At 45.7% G+C, this 17,122-nt stretch overlaps 1 protein-coding gene across 2 annotated transcripts in view; it reads left to right on the forward strand.

The window, feature by feature from the left end:
• Positions 1–1,246: 1,246 nt before the first annotated feature.
• GSG1L (GSG1 like) overlaps positions 1,247–17,122 on the forward strand; it is a 185,760-nt gene continuing 169,884 nt past the window's right edge. For both annotated transcript variants that reach the window (XM_029577341.1, XM_029577342.1), the window contains exon 1: positions 1,247–1,550. In XM_029577341.1, the coding sequence (XP_029433201.1) occupies positions 1,250–1,550 (301 nt within the window). In that variant the 5' untranslated portion in view covers positions 1,247–1,249. The remainder of the gene's footprint in view (positions 1,551–17,122) is intronic.

A 17,122-nucleotide genomic window follows, 5' to 3' on the forward strand; every position in this document is an offset into this window, starting at 1 on the left:
CCGGTACAGAGCCCTGCTGGCAGTGTGCCTGAACCTGGTGGCGCTCCTCTTCTCCACCACCGCCTTCATCACCACCTACTGGTGCGAGGGCACCCAGAAGGTCCCCAAGCCCAGCTGCGGGAAGGGCAAGAGGACGAACTGCCTGAGCGCCGGCGGCAACGAGACGTCCGGCGGGAGCCGGCAGAGCGCGGTGCATTACAGCTGGGAGACGGGGGACGACCGCTTCCTCTTCAGGTACTTCCACACGGGGATCTGGTACTCCTGCGAGGAAAACATCAGCGGGCTCGGTAAGTAGGGGGGGGGGGGGGGTTGCTGGCCCTGGCTTTGACTCACAACAACTTGCAGGCTGCCTTTAGCGTTTGGGGCACCTCTTCCGTAGGCTGCAGGGGAAAGGTTTTTATGCAACGAAAGGGAGAGGGGGAGAATCAGAAGGGACTGTCTCGGACATCTCAGAGGCAAACTAATGCATGCAACACGGTGCCGCTGCCTTCCACCAATCCAGCATGCCAGCTTTTTTTTTCATTATTATTTGCGATTCTCGCTGGGGCTCCTGGCAATGTCGTATCTTGCAGAGGCGTCCTGTTCTGCAGGAGAGCAGTCTCCTCTTCTGAGTCACAGGGATCCTTCCCCCCTGCCTGTCATGTACTTAGCACATTTCTGTCCCTTTCTAACTTTCAATACCAGTCAGTTTGCAGCCTGCCTGCTTCTCGCCCCTCCCCATCGTCTACTTTGTGAGATGGGTTTTATAATCTTTCTGCCTTTTTTATTTCCCCCCCCCCCCCCCCCCCCCTTGAACACCAGGCTTTCTTACAAGGTCTGTAAAATACTAGTGCCAGAGAGGAAGTGCTTCAGCATGCAGGGGGTTCGCTCGGTAGCCCTGCGCTGCCAGAGACAGCCCCTGCCAATCCCGTCAGCACTCCCCCCCCCCCCTCCACCCCACACGCACACGCAGCAGGCAGCACTTGGCAGCTGAGCCACGCCGCCCAGCTTCACTCGCCAGCCTCAATAGGCATTTGTAAGTTGAAGTGGGGGAGTGGAAAGAAAGGGGGGAGGCTGGCGCTGGTGGCGAAACATGGGCGAGCGGTCGCTACCTTCTTCTCGCCGCTCGCAGGGACCCGGTAGTTTTGGCCACGCTTGGTTAAAGGGACCGGGCGCCGCGGCGGGGCTTTGAACTTCTGATTTATTTCATCCGGAGGGGGTGGGGGTGGGGCGGTGGTGGAAGGGGAGGAGAGGGGGGCGCACCGGCACCATGAAGACGAGCCGCCGCTACAGAGCCCTGCTGGCAGTGTGCCTGAACCTGGTGGCGCTCCTCTTCTCCACCACCGCCTTCATCACCACCTACTGGTGCGAGGGCACCCAGAGGGTCCCCAAGCCCAGCTGCGGGAAGGGCAAGAGGACGAACTGCCTGAGCGCCGGCAGCAACGAGACGTCCGGCGGGAGCCGGCAGAGCGCGGTGCATTACAGCTGGGAGACGGGGGACGACCGCTTCCTCTTCAGGTACTTCCACACGGGGATCTGGTACTCCTGCGAGGAAAACATCAGCGGGTTCGGTAAGTAGGGGGGGGGGGGGGGGGGTCGCTGGCCCTGGCTTTGACTGGCAACAACTTGCAGGCTGCCTTTAGCATTTGGCTGCAGGGGAAAGGTTTTTATGCAGCGAAAGGGAGAGGGGGAGAATCAGAAGGGACTGTCTCGGACATCCCAGAGGCAAACTACTGCATGCAACACGGTGCCGCTGCCTTCTACCAATCCAGCATGCCGGCTTTATTTTTTTTAATTATTATTTGCGATTCTCGCTGGGTCTCCTGGCAATGTCGTATCTTGCAGAGGCGTCCTGTTCTGCAGGAGAGCATTCTCCTCTTCTGAGTCACAGGGATCCTTCCCCCCCCCCCTGCCTGTCATGTATTTAGTGCATCTCTGTGCTTTCTAAGTTTCAATCCCAGTCAGTTTGCAGCCTGCCTGCTTCTCGCCCCCTCCCTGTCGTGGGAGGGTGGACAGCCCAGTACTTAGGGAGATGGGTTTTATAATCTTTCTGCCTTCCCCCCCACCCCCACCCCCTCCTGAACACCGACTTTCTGACAAGGTCTGTAAAATACCTAGTGCCAGAGAGGAAGTGCTTCAGCATGCAGGGGTTTAAAAAGGCAGAAATTTGGCTGTGCCCAGAGTTCGGAGCTAGCTGCCTAACCTCTGGGTGCCCAGACTTCTGCTGTGAACTCTTTGAGGCAGGGACCTTAAGTTGGCACCACAGAGATTTCAGCTCTCCCTGTTTGATACAGAGGCTGAGTTTGCTAGTTCCCCTATGCCAGGGCAGCTCGGCAGCTGTCACCCCCCTCGTTCCTCAGCAGATCTCTCTGGGAAAGGGGTTTCAAACACTCGTGTGTATAGGTCTTTGAGCTTTATCTTATCCAGAACCCTCCAGCAGATATAAAGAAAAAGCTGGACCTGTTATAATTTATGGGGCAACATCAGAATGAGAGAAGGGAAATGAAATGGGGGGGTGGGGAGGGGGGGAGTATACAAGGTACACAGTGATGCAAGGAAACTCTATAGATTAGGTTTAGTTATGTATATTTATTGCTCCCTCCATGTGCACAAGTGGAAAGAAAGCACTTTAAAAAAAATGCCCTGTGAACCCTCAATAGATTTTTCTGATGTTTTAAAAGGTTTTCTTGAAAGAATACTTTGCATTGCTAATGAATAAATTAATTCTAGCTAAGCCATCCTGGAACTGGCAATTAAGGTTGCAAATACTCCTGAGCAGTAAAATTCAACAAGAAGCTGAAAAAAAAAGTCCTCAAATGCCCTTATTTCAGCTACATATATTGCAATTAAAATAATGAATATTTATATTACCTAAGTGTTCTAACTATAATAAGCCACTATTTCGAAGCTTCAGCGACTCAGAAATAGAGCAAACCATTTTATTGTTTTTATCATCATTAGTTTATTCAGTGCTCTTCCCAGGTCTACAGATGCATCAGTGTGGCTGCTTGCTGAGTTTTTTGATACAGTCAGGTTCAGCTCATCTATTGTGAGAGGAGCTGTGAAATCATGGCGAGCCTGGCATCTCACGAGGGTATGGAGCCAGAGTTGCCACCTCACCCAGATCACCTATGACCGTGGCTGATCCATTTCTGGTTCCAACCTATTGGCTCTATAGACTTATAGTTGCAATTTCTCTAGGAAAGGCAGCCCTGCAAGTCCATAAATCCAGTGAGGCAGAACTGGAAATAAATCAGCCTGTTAGGGTTGACCTGGGCTAGGTGAAAAACCCTACATGGAGATAGATGGGCATCATGGTTGTCATGCAGGGATTGCGGTACCTAAGACCATTTGTCAATTAAAGGACACCTAGCTAGCGACTGAGGTCATCTATGTTTACCGGTATGCAGAAAACACTGTAGCTTTGTAGAATAGCTTGCAAATTACTGTGATTACATCTGGTGAGATGTTGTTTGCCTACATGCCATGCATTAAAATGCATAGGGTTGGCAATGTGACATAGTTACTGGACTACAAAGCTGTGAACCTCTGGGCTCGGGTTTGGTTTCTCTTTCCATTGCTCACGCTTAGGTTGTAAACTTTAAAGGGCAGAGACATAGATATTTAAAATGTCTTTTATAGCAATGTGTACATTGCTGCTGGCAGTTTCCATAGTGATATAATATATATTATAAAGCATTGCTTAACACCTTTTCAGGAAGACCAAAAATCTATAGTCCTAATGGAATCTTAATTAGGTTCATTCTTCTGAGGAATCAGGTTCTGCCTGTCCTCCAGCCCTTACTTTTCATTGGAAGAAAGGCGATTAATTCAGTAAATAAACTAACAATGGCCATGAATACAAAAAAGCCTGGGCCAAGGAAGGGAAACACGTGTTCAGATTAGCCTAGGGTAAGAAAAGCCTTAGGTTTGGGTAGAGCTGCAATCACATGTAGGTGCCGAGGGTGGCACCTTGCTGATCATTTTATGCCTTGTGGTCAACACAAAGTTGGAAAAGCTCTTTGTATGATTGGAACCTTGGGTACAATACCATTAGTATGATAACTTTCTGTAACTATTGTTTACAGTGAACCTGCTGGTTTCCTACTACCGCTAATTAATGTACACTGATGAGTAAAATATATGTCAGAAGTGTTATGGTTAAAAAAAATGCCAGGTGTTCTTATTAAACTGCTCAAAAGCTGCCAACTGCATTGGCAGAAAGTCAATTCCAGCTAAGCACACGTGCCGCCTGCTTTCTTGGTTAAGAAATGGCTTAGAAAAACGAATACTCCTCTGTAAAAACAGCAATGATGCTAATTGAGTTTCTCCTGGTCTTATGCATTATCCAGAACCTATAAAGCAATTGGCCCAGCAGTGTAATCTAATAAACTAGGTGTTTAAACTTGAGGGGGTGGGGGGTGGCAGATGGAAGGCAATAGAGTTGGGTTATTGACCCCAGTGAGAAATCCACAGGCTACCCTTGAGCAAAGGGGTGAACAAGGGGAGCAGGTATGAGATTATCAGAGTACAAACAAGGCTGCAATACAGTTCCAGATCTGTAAGTCTTAGTGGCAGAAACAAACCTAGGGGCCGATGGAATACACTATTTATCCCATGGTTGGACGCACGTTTTGAACATGTGTTCACAACCCCTTATGCTATAAGGGGATTAGCGCATCCAAAATGCGTATCCAACCCCCCCGGGAAACTAATAGCGCTCATCACATGCATGTTGATGAGGCTATTAGCTAATGCCCCTGATCTGAAAAAAAAAATAGTTTTTTTATGGTTCCTCCTACTTAATATTGTTGCACTACTAAGCAGGAGGAACTACAGAAAGCTGCAACAACAACAAAAAAAAACTTGACAGTGGTCAGGTTAGGAAAAGGGAAGCTCAGTTTATGAGCATCCATTTTCCTAACCTGTTGACTGTACACGGGTTAGGGAAACGGATGCTCAGAAAATTGAGCATCCGTTTTTCTTACCTGAGTACAGCCACATCTCCTGGGTGCTCGATGGCATGGATGTGCTAGGGACGCGCAAATTATCCATTGAGCGTCCCTTTTAGCGCGCCAGCTCATTAGAATATTAGATCAAGCGCCCAAAAGAGGGGGGATGTGCGCACGTTCAAAAAATGTGCATCCAGTTTGGACGCACATTTTTTGCGCACATGCTATTTCATCAGCCCCCAAGATATTGTAGCCATCATGGAGATATGGTTGAATGAGCCCCATGAATGGGACACAGACATACTGGGCTATAATCTGTTCAGGAAGGATAAGGATGGCAGAAGAGGGGGAGTGGTAGCTTTTTTTTATGTAAAAACTAATATCAAAACAGCTGAAAAGTGGGGGTGAGGGGTGGGGAAAAGAGGAGGAGTTCTAGGTTGTCTTAGGAAGGGAACCCGGCACTTTCATACGACAGAGGTCTGGTCAAAGACATCCAAAAAGTGAGTCTGAAGAGAATGTGGTGTTGGTGGGAAATTGAACCCTGCTTGATACGGATTGAAGTTCCCTATCTACAGAATCTGTTAGAAGCAGAGAGTTGCTGGACTCTTGTCAAGGGGCTTTCTTCAGATATATATTAGTAGAACCCACATGGGAAGAGGTGAAACTGGATCTGGTTCTTATGAACAGAGGATGCATTTCTAATGGCAGCAGTGATCATCAGGCAGTCTGCTCTGAGACACCAGCAAAGGCAGAGGGAGCCTCACAAATGTCACGGTCCTGAATTTCAAAACTACTAACTTTGGTAAAATGGGGAGGTTTCAGAAGGAGATGCTGGCGGGGGGGGGGGGGGGGGGGGGGGGGAGAGATTAGGTGAAATGAAGGAATAGTGGGGTAAACTAAAAGAAATTGTAAAAAAAAAAGGAAAACATCTTTTCGTTAAGAAAGTAAATGAAAGTAAGAGGAAAAGGAGACTGATGTGGTTTTCAAAAGAGGTGACCAAAAAAAGTGAAGTCAGCAAGGTGGGGATGCCACATTGTGAAGTTTGCCCAGGGTAGCCAGAAACCTTGCACTGGCCCCAAGAGACTCCATGAGACTGGAGAAGGGCCAGTACTAGTATCCATTGTATAAATGTGGTCACAGAGAGAAGGTTGCAAATTAAAGGCCAGTTAGTCTGACTTTGGAGGTAAGAAAAAATGAATGGGGGCTCATGTGATGAAAAGGAGAGTGAAGCATCTTGAGCCCAGCGGGTTGTGGGGATCAAAGGGAGCATGACTTTGTTCCTTCAGTTGGATGGCCAGGAAATTAAATTGGCGGTGGGCACTGGGTATGGTTTATTTTGATTTCAGCAAAGCTTTTGATACAATCGCCCAGGAAGCTCATAAATAAACCGAGCAATCAAGGGTGAGACCTAAATTGGTGGCCTGGATTAGAAAGTGGTTGAGTGACAGATGAAACATGGCACGGAGTGAAGATCAGTTTGTCCGAAAGGCGATGAGTGGAGTATCCCCGGTACTGGTCCTGGGGCATAGCTCTATGAAAAAAGGAACCGATTATGCCTTTGTGCATAACTGGAGTCCATGCTGCTGTAAGAGTATAGGCAGAGTGGAAATGGTTCAGAGAAGAGACTACCAAAATTGTTTGAGGTCTGGATCAGAAGCCCTGCGAGGAGAGGCGAGACAAAGGCGATATGATAAAGGCATTCAAATATCTATCAGGTATTCATCACACACAAACCACAAACATGTTTTCAATGGAAGGAAAGTTCTAGAACACATAGTTATATTAAGGGTCTGAGGAAGACTCAGGAGTAATGTCAGGAAATGTTTTTTCACGGAAAGGGAGGGTGATGGATCATGGATGCCTGAAACGCTCTCTTGGGGTAGGTGGTGAGGGCTCAAGCGGTAATGGACTTCTTGAAGGCATGAGGTTGTAACCCCCCCTGACAGGGGCACATAAAACATGAGAGGCATCTGATGCCTGTTTTGGAGCCAAGCACCAGTCTTTCTGCGGGTTCAATAAAAATACGATCAAGCAGATGGTGCAATGGACCAGGCACAGAGGGCAACCGAAAAGAGGAACTCAGAGCACTCCTGTTTCACCTCTGTGATCCCCCACCTTCCTTCTGGTCTGATTCCTATCTCTGAACTATCTCAGACCTTGACATAAAGTAGGGTCTCACACACAAACAGAACTTTTATTTTGTGGTTTCTGGTAGACAGAATACAGAAAACAACAAGAGATGTTAAAAGGCAATGATTTAATAAGGGGTTCACAGGCATCCACAGCATTGGGCCTTCCAGCCCATTCAATTCAACCTCTTCAATTAATTCAGAATACAGCTGGTCCGCAAATTAGCAAATTCTACCTGGCATGAACATACCACACCCATCCTCCGAGCCTTGCACTGGCTACCTATATCCTTTCGTATACAGTACAAAATTCTCACAAAGATTCACAATTTAACAAACAATAACTTTTCTATCTGGTTATGTACAACCTTACATATCTACAAACCTGGAAGGCACTTCCAATCAGCAAATAAAAACCTCATAGACATTCCTATGACTAACGGGCCGATTCAGTAAAAACGCGGGAGAGCGGACGAACGCCCGCTCTCCCGGCGCGCGCACCGGCCACTCGCCGATGTGCGTGATTCAGTATGTAAATTAGGTGGTGCAGTAGAAATGGGCAAAAGGAGGTGCTAGGGACACTAGCACCTCCTAGCACCTCCTTTTGACCCGGAGCGGCGGCTGTCAGCGGGTTTGACAGGCGACGCTCAACTTTGCCGGCGTCAGTTCTCGAGCCCGCTGACAGCCACAGGCTCAGAAACCGGACGCTGGCAAAATTGAGTGTCCGGTTTTCGGCCCGACAGCTGCCAGCCCAATTTAATTTTTTTTTTTTTTTTACTCTTTACATCCTTCGAGACCTCCGACTTAATATCGCTTTTCTGTGCACTTTCCCGGTGCCGGCAGAAACTAGCACCTACCCAAAGGTAGGCGCTAATTTCTTAGAGTAAAATGTGCGGCTTGGCTGCACATTTTACTTACTGTATCCCGCGCGCATACCTAATAGGGCCATCAACATGCATTTGCATGTTGAGGGTGCTATTAGGTGCCGCGGGTTGGACGTGCGTTTTCCGCCCCTTACTGAATAAGGGGTAAGGGAAAAGGCGCGTCCAAGGGCAGGTACTGTATCGGCCTGTAAGGTAGCTAGACTTGACCTCACTAGAAAGCATGGTTTTTTATCTCTCCTCAGAATGCTTTGCCTGGCTTGCTCCACTTAACATCTGATATTAAAGAGTTTAAGAAAAATTTAAATACACACCTCTTTAAAAAAGCTTTTGGCAACACAGGTTGAAAAGGTTTCTGTCAATTTAGATTAATATTTTTATTTATCTAAATACTGAGATATGTCCGCAAGTAAATGTTTTCTTTTTTTTCTGTAAATTGTTCACTATGGGGCAGATTTAAAAACATACGCGTGGGCGTAGATTTGTTCGCGTAACCCGGCACGAACAAATCTACGCCCGATTTTATTACATGCGTGCGCTGCCAAAATCGGAGCGGCCTTGGAGGGAACTTTTTTCCCCCCCCATCTTTCCCTCCCTTCCCCTATCTAACCTACCCCCCAGCCCTAACTAAATCCTCCTCCCCTACCTTATTTTGTGGAGTTACGCCTGCCTCTGGAGTTACGCTCCTTGCCCCGGCACAGGCCGCGATGTCGGAGCACTCGACCTCGCCCCCGGACCGTCGTCACGCCTCCGGCCCTGCCCCCTCAGCATGCGCAGGGGGAGGCAGAGGTAGGTTTTCGGGGGTTGCGCACGTATCTTACGCACGCAACCCTTTGAAAATCTATCCCTATATATTTAATTTATTTTATTTTTTGCTTTTTGTTTTAAATGTCCTAATTTGTTTTATTAAGTAACACTGTGAATGTCGTATTGTAAACCGCCCCGATCAATATTGTTTGAAGGGTGCAGAATATAACTTTTTTTAAATAAATAAATAATTAAGGCTGCAGTGTTAGCAACAACTCCATAAACATTAACCAAATGCTTGTCTTTCCTCTATGTACTTCTTCCTCTTTTCTGAGAGAAATACTCAAAGGTTCTCCTCATAAATAAACAATGTTACTCACAATCTTTTTACTCTTCACATCAATGGCAGTAACTATGTTACTCACTCATTGGATGTAAAGTAACTCTTCTCATCCTTTCATGTATCTCTGTGTCTTTCTTGTACCAACTCTTATGTCTTCTTCAGGAATTTTCCTGGTATCTCCAGCCCTCACTCCTCAGAGACCTCCTCATCTCCCAGGTCTTCCACCATCAATGGGGCATCTGGCAACCCCTGTACCTCCAAGACCCAGCTCAGGTTTCTTGGTTGTTTCCCTGTGGGAAGAGCCCTGCGGAGCTCTTTCCTTGAGAAGAGGTACTCTGAGCGCCCCACACTCCCGGTGAGTCTCTCCAATCCCCACCCTATTCCCCCTAGAGCACCCTTTTCCCCAGATATCTTAAAGGAGACACCCCATTAAAACTCAGCAGAACTTCTATTCATAAACTTCCCATTAATTAACTTACATCATAATCTTTTGTCATGTGCCCTGTCATCTAGTGGCTATTAACAGGTACTTGTCAGCATCAGTCCATTTGCCCAGTCAGCCTTTCAGAAACTCCACATGTATTTGCAAAACCCCAGGAAGAAGATAAGTGAACTCCTCCACCCAGACCTCCAGGCCACATTCTGGTGAGATAGAGCCTAAGTTTGGAGGCCCATCACAGGATAAATACAGAGAAGAGCTAGAGAAAAAAAAATAGCAGCTGAATCTATTGGGCAGGATGCAAGTACAGTAATAATTAGACAGCAGAAACACAGGTACTTACTAGTTGGATCTGTCTGGCAGATTTCAGTGACTGAATTATTTAGCAGTTGAGTCTGTTTAGCAGTCTGCTGGTACAGAACTAACTAGCAGTCCTAGAAAAAGCCTGGGTACTCCCAGAGCTGGTCTTTCTGGCAAGCTACATGCTCCTCATGTTGACCTGATCCATGCAGAGGGTTGGTGGTGTTGGGGAGCCATCTGGAAAGGCCAAGGGTAAATGTTCAGCTAACAGCCACGCTGGTATTGATGGATGTATGGATTATTGTGGATCCTTGTGGTTGGAAATGGGAGGGAAGGAGTGCTTAGTGTCAATTGGGGAGGGGGAGGCTCTTGCTTGTAGACTAACCCTCGAGGGTAGAGTGCAATAAAAGAAGATGGTACAAGTTATCCTGGATAAGGAATGGTATCCTACAGGTGATCATGTTCTATGGCTGGATGCTGGGATATTTCCTTTGCATTATAGACAGGAATAATGTGGCAGAAGGTCTGCAGCACTGATCTTTTTCTATCATCATCTACTATGTTACTGGGGTTTTTTTAGGGGTGAGCAAGCCAAAGAATGCCATTTTGTGACGTGTTGTTTTGGGGGTCAATTTTTGTTGTCGTTGATGTTTTCCTTTTTTGTATGTTTCTGAAAGAGTGCGCATTATTCAGAAATAGTATGCACTAAACATGTTAGAAGAAAAGACATGACATTTTCTGTTTTCTTCCTATTGTTTTGTTAATGTTGTTGACATTGTATCTTTTCAAATGAGTGCACATCCCTACTGTTTTATCCAAAAATCCCCACTGGTGGGCAGAATGAGGATACAAGGTATGCGCTGGAAATTCTGCCTTCCTCGACATGTAATTTCCCTTCTCTGTCCTTTCTGTGTCTCTTTTTCTCAGAGGAAAAGTTTAGGTGCACTCTGAACGTGCATGCACTTTTATCTCCATTTTCACACAAACGTAAGTTTTCCAGTATAAAACATTCTCATCATTGCCCACTAAATGTGTTAAGGGCTCTCTTACCCTCAGAAGCTTTGTTAAACCATCCACATTGTCATCCATATGTAGGCTGAGTGTTGAAGTTCTTTCACTCACTGTGGGCTGGATGCTGAGGCTCCAGTTACAAAGGTATTTCTTCTGTGAAACCACGGGTCTTATCTCTATGCTGTTTTCCCATCTCACTGGGCTTCAGAGAGTGCAAGACAGTCCAACAAAGACTGCTCTTTTATTGTAACACGGCACTGATCAAACTCACAGCGAGCGGCAAAGCATACGGATTGATGTTAAATCGTAATCAAATCTTTTGACTATTCTGTAAAAAGTCTCTATAAGTATGCTTCCACTTCATTAGTATTCATCCTCCACTTGCAGCAGCTCTGAATATTCTGTCTCATGCTCCATGCTCTTAGCACAGTCCAGAGTACTCCCCCAAAGTCTGTTCTGCCGATTCCCCAGATGGAGCAGGAAATCCATTGGTTTAACCCATGGGTCCTCCTTAGGAGCTAGCAATGCTCAACTGAGAAGCTGCTATAGCTCACATATCCAGATGCCATTGCATCCACTCGGTGAAAGGTTTCTAAGATTGTCAGACGCCTACGGATAGGGTTCTCTCTGTGCCTCTGCTCCTCTACCCTCTCCCCCCAATCATGCTCAGTACCAAGCAGGGTGACCGGGCTACACCCATTTAGCAGGTATGGGTTAGACATCTGTATCCTGCTCAGAGATGCCCAAAACTATATACTCACTTCAATTTTCCTCCTGCTCAATTCCCCCCGTTTAAAAACCCTAAGCACCATAATGGTCAGTTTTAAAAATTTTCCATGCCCAAGTTAGGGCTCTAAAGATAGGCAGATTTTCAGCCACATTTTGGCACATAACTTTTTGATATAAAATTCACCAAAATTTAGGAATCTAGAGCCTGATATTAAACTCTGGCCGGTTAAGTAAATTAGCCGAATATGACTTATCTGGCTAAGTTACAAGGGATATTCAGTGGCATGGCACCGCTTATCCGGCACTCCTTATCCGGCTAAGTACTGCCACCTAGATCTGCCCACTGTCTGCCCACTTTCAAGCCGGCTAAGACATAGCCGGATTAAGTGACATCGAATGCGCAATCCGCAACATATAGGTCCCTATTTGTTGCATTCGTGGGTCCACGAAATGTATGGCGAACCCCCACGAATGCAACATATAATTAATGAATAAACCCCCCTCCCCTCCTGACCCCCCCCCCCAAGACTTGCCAAAAGTCCCTGGTGGTCCAGCAGGGGTCCTGGAGCGATCTCCTGCACTCAGGCTGTCGGCTGCCAGTATTCAAAATGGTGCCGATAGCCTTTGCCCTTACTATGTCACAGGGGCTACAGGTGCCATTGGTCGGCCCCTGTCACATGGTGCTCCTCCTATGTCACAGGGGCTACTGGTGCCATTGGTCGGCCCCTGTCACATTTTGAATACTGGCAGCCGACGGCCCGAGTGCAGGAGATCGCTCCAGGACCCCTGCTGGACCACCAGGGACTTTTGGCAAGTCTTGGGGGGGGGGTCAGGAGGGAGGGTTGAAGTTAATTAAATTTAAAGGGTTGGGATGGAGGGTTTTTTTGTTTTTTTTCCAACTTTAATGGAAAACAAATACCGAATGCAACTAATGGATAAATTGGGATTCCCTGAAAACGGATGCAACGGATTTGTGTCCCGGCGCAACGAATACCGAATAGCAATGAATTGTTTTCCTTCTGCACATCCCTATTATCCGGCTATCTAGCGGCTTCTGATTTTCAGTGGACTGCTAGATAAGTCCGACTTCTCTGGCTATCAAGCGCTGAATGAGCTTTCAATATTGAGTTCCTAGAATTTAAGCGTGTAAATTGAGGCCTGCAATTTGCTGCCCTAGATTTAGGGATCTAAGTAAAGTGCCTATTGCTAAAAATCAGTGCTAAGTTCTTAACATTTTTTCTGTACCCTAACTCCACCCCCCCCCTTTAAGTACCTAAATTTATGTCCCTAATGAAAATAAGCTCCTAATTTTAGACATTTAGTCCTCATCGGTTTTTCAAAGGGGCTAATTTAGGTCCCTAAATCCCTTTTAAAAATTTTTGGGAGGGAAGGGGGTAAGCTCACAACATCATTTACAAATTAGCCAGCAAATATGCACATAGGTTACACCAGTTTTCAAAGCAGACTTACACACAAATGTCCACTTTGAAAATTATCCCGGCAAAACTGGGCCACACACAATTCTACCTGCTATTTGGTGCAGACGCTTTTAGTGAGAGAATTTACATGCATGACGCTTAAAATCAGAAAAAAAGTCTGTGCGTAATTGCCAACCCGCCCCGACTCCACCCCGGGACGCCTCCCCCCTCCGCGTGCACAAGTTGGGAGCTGTATAAAGGATGTGAAAAGCAGACTGCGAATCATTTCACGACCATGTCTCAATCAAACAGATACTAAGCTAAAGAAAAAAAAAAGGTGTAAGACAAAGATCAACTGGAATTTCTCAAGAACATCAGCGTGAAAACATTCAAAAAGAGATTCAAACCCCAGCCCCTGTGCAACTCGGCTGCAGATTTCATAAGCAAAGTTTGGAAACACAGAAGCAAGAATAGATAACCACTGAAATACTAAAGCAAACGTCGTTGAGGAAGAATCTTAAATGGTTGAACAATGAGAATAAGGAAACCACAGCCTGAATTTCACCAAGCAGCCCTCACAGTGCAGGGGGAGGGGGGGGGGGTGTCAAAGCAAGGAGGCGGCCCACGGACCACCATTCCAGAAGGGCCAATGAGTCATCTTCAGGCAGCAACAACAGAAGGGAAAAACAGTGCAAGGCCTATTAGCCAGCGCCTACCCACAGGCCCTGCAGCGGCACCCCGCTTCCTGCATGGGCTACCAAGTTACCAAGGCCTCACATTGATTCTCTCTTCCATGGCTGCTTCTTCCACTACCTACAGATGCCTGCTGCCATCAGCCAAATGAGGCGAAGGAAGGGCAGGAGTCGTGAGGGGTTAGGAGGGCAAGAACCTAGAACGAGACCTTGGGGGAGATGGATAATAGGGAGAGAAAGCAGAAAATGGCCGACTTTAGTTTTCCCCGGCCGCCGCCCGTCTTCAGAGGAGTCCCCTCCTGCTCCTGGATGCTCCACCCTCTGCTGCTGGATCTTTGTAAAGGAATTCCCCCCCCCCCCCCCTCCTTCTCCCTGGAGGCCCCTCCCCAAAATGTTTGCACGGGGGGGCCCCAGACTTTGAACCTATGCCACTCCGAGGAAATAACAAAGAAATTGAAAAATATCGTAGAGAAGCAAAAGAAAGATACTGTCAGGAAAAATGTGAAGACTGCAAGACCTGGATGAACATCGATGCACCCTACTGTTTAAAAAAAAATGAAAGAAATCTGAAACATAAGGAGGGTAAGATGAAATCAGCACTTAAAAGATAGGAAAGGCAATTTACTGCCCACAGATGAAGAAATTAAAGAAAGATGAGAGAAGTATATTGGAAAAGAGCTCCACAATGACAACGGACGGAAAAAAAACCCTTTATGTCCACTAATGGAAAAAGTACAAGATCAATGAAGAGGAGGTAAGAAAATGTGAAAAAGAAATTTGCTAAATAATAAAGCACCTGCTGCTGACAGTATCCATGCGCAGCTTCTGCAAATTGTGGGCAAGAAAGGAGTTAAATCTCACCAATTTGATAAATCTGTATAAATCCTTAGAGAAATCCTTGCCAGTATCTCTGTATCCCGGTCCCCGAAATCGACAAAGCACTAGAGTGTGGAAATTAGAGGATAAATGTGCCGTCATATTCATTGCAATCCTTTGCAGGTCATGGAAAACAGAATCACATCTATTGTTTAACAGCATCTGGATGAGACAACACTAAAATTTAGATGAGGGAAGAGGGACACGATAGGGTCATTTCTTACTATGAATAATAGCTGAGAGAATGATTCAGAAAAAGAAAAATTGATGCCTTCGCTTTATTGACAGTGGCAAGTAGGGCTGAACCTATAGAGGTGCAGGGCTGGTGCAAATAAGCCCGCCCAATGCCTCTTCCCCCCATTCGTGTCCCTCTTTCCTCTTTCATTTCCCCCCTCCCCCCACCCGCAATGTTCTTTCTCACCCTACGGTCAATAGGAGAGCAGGGCTTCTTACTTGCATCTGTCTTCTCTGCCACTTTGACTCTGAAGTTTGAATGCACAGTGCCGATAGGTCCCACAAGACTAGGGGGGCCCGCCACGTTTAGCCTTCAGATTGAAGCCAACAGAGGAGGCAGGCACATGTAAGGATCTCTCTGCTCTCTTCCCTGCCAGTGGGAGCGAGAGGGGAGAGGAAACTGCCCTGTCAGGGTGGAAGGAAGAGGCTGCTGGTACTGCAGGCCTGCAGCATAGCAAGGAAGGATTTTGCCACAGATGGGCTGGTGGACAACATACCAGCCAGCCCGCCAAAGGCTGCTGATGCACAGGAGCTCCCAAAATGCCAGACTCAGAGCAGTCACCCCAGTTGGGTCCCCATGCCTGACACCTACAGATGGCCCTGATGCCAAGACATTTGATCGAGTAAATCTTGGCAAATAAAGTTTCAGTACTTATCTTTCAACGCTTTTACAATTGGTGAAGATCCCTGTTAATATGGTTCCTGACACGCATCCAAGTATTGAACTGGATCTGCGTCAGGGGTTGATTAGATGTTTTCTTCTATTATCAATTTTCTACCGTGAATAATCTGTCAGCAGTCATGGTTAGTTTGGCGCCATAATTTTAACCAAAACTAGCCATGAACACTGTCAGATTATTCACCGTGGAGTATTGATAATGGAAGAAAACATCTAATCAACCCCTGCTGCAAATCCAATTCGAAAAACGGACTTGTGTCAGGAACCATATTATTAATAGGGATATTCACCAATTGTAAAAGCATTTGAAAGATAAGCACTGAAATTTTATTTGTAAAACAAAAAAATTTTCAAAAATATTAAGACTGGACTTATGATTATTTAAAAGGCTATGAAAGCGTTTGCATGCTGGTAGAGCCTAGCATGAGGCTGTATTATTATTATCTAGAGGCGGAGATTTGGAAGTGAACATGTTTTGAATGCTTACATATGCTGTTTTAAATGCTTGTAAGTCCCAGTATTTTTTAGTTTTATGTTATGATTTTATGATGTAACTGTTGTCATTTTATGTTTTATTTCTGTACATCATTTTGGGTGATAATTTTTATCATAAAGCAATTAATAAATGAAGACATAAATAAATATACCTGGGGCTACTGTATGCTATTATTTGTTCCCCTTGGTCTTTGACATTTTTACATTATGACACTAATAGAAGTAACATGTAGAGCTGGTGTACCAAAACATAAAATCAGAATATTCATGATCTTACATTGGAATTAACAGCTACGTCAAAACAGTAGGAAACACAGTGAACACAGAAATAAACAGGGGGTTAAATAAAAGAAAGATACATACAGTCCTTCTCCCCTCCCCCCCCCCCCCACCCCCCCACACACACACATACATATTCATGTTTATTCAATTTAGACAATGAATTTTAACTTGAGGAGCTCTGGAAGACCAGGAAGGCTTAAACATCCATGGCATAAACTTGACAAATGCTACTGACATCTAAGCAAAAATGCCTACAACAAGATAAATAGATTATGTGTAACCTGTAAGGCTTATGGAATGATCTTGACTACCAAGAACATGAAAATGATAATAATCAGCAAAAATAATACAAACAATCTAGCATTATCAGCTGATGTAACACATCTTTAAAAGTATATAAATATCTACCTATTTGGATCACAGAATATGATGGAAAATGTTTGAAAAAGAAGTGAAGACAAAGAAGATTTAGGAATGCAAAACATGACTTTTGGGACAGTAAGGAGTTTCTTAGAAGGAACGTAGATTTAAAGCTAAAAAAAGGACTACTGATTGTAGACCTCTTTTCATTGGATGGATGCCAAAGTGAAACATGGACTTAAAAACATAAGAACGTAAGAATCACTGTACTACAGCAGATCAATGATATATTGAGTCAACCTGCTGTTTCCAATAGTGGCCGGTCCTAATCACTTGGAAGTATTCTGAAAATCCCTTCTCTGCTGCACATTCCCAGATAAAGGTGGCAACAATCCCCAAGCCTGCCTGGAAAATAGGGATGTGCCTTTATTTTCAAATGTCACGAAAACACCAACGAAAAAAAAAAAAAAGCTGTTTCATTTCATGTCGTTTCCAAAACAATGCGAAAAGAAACTAATGAAACTGGCCTGGGGGACAGTGTTCCCTCCCGAGAATGGCTTAAGTGTGTGCACATTT

This window comes from Rhinatrema bivittatum, chromosome 14, assembly GCF_901001135.1.
Source record: "Rhinatrema bivittatum chromosome 14, aRhiBiv1.1, whole genome shotgun sequence".
In the NCBI taxonomy this organism is placed as follows: Eukaryota; Metazoa; Chordata; class Amphibia; order Gymnophiona; family Rhinatrematidae; genus Rhinatrema; species Rhinatrema bivittatum.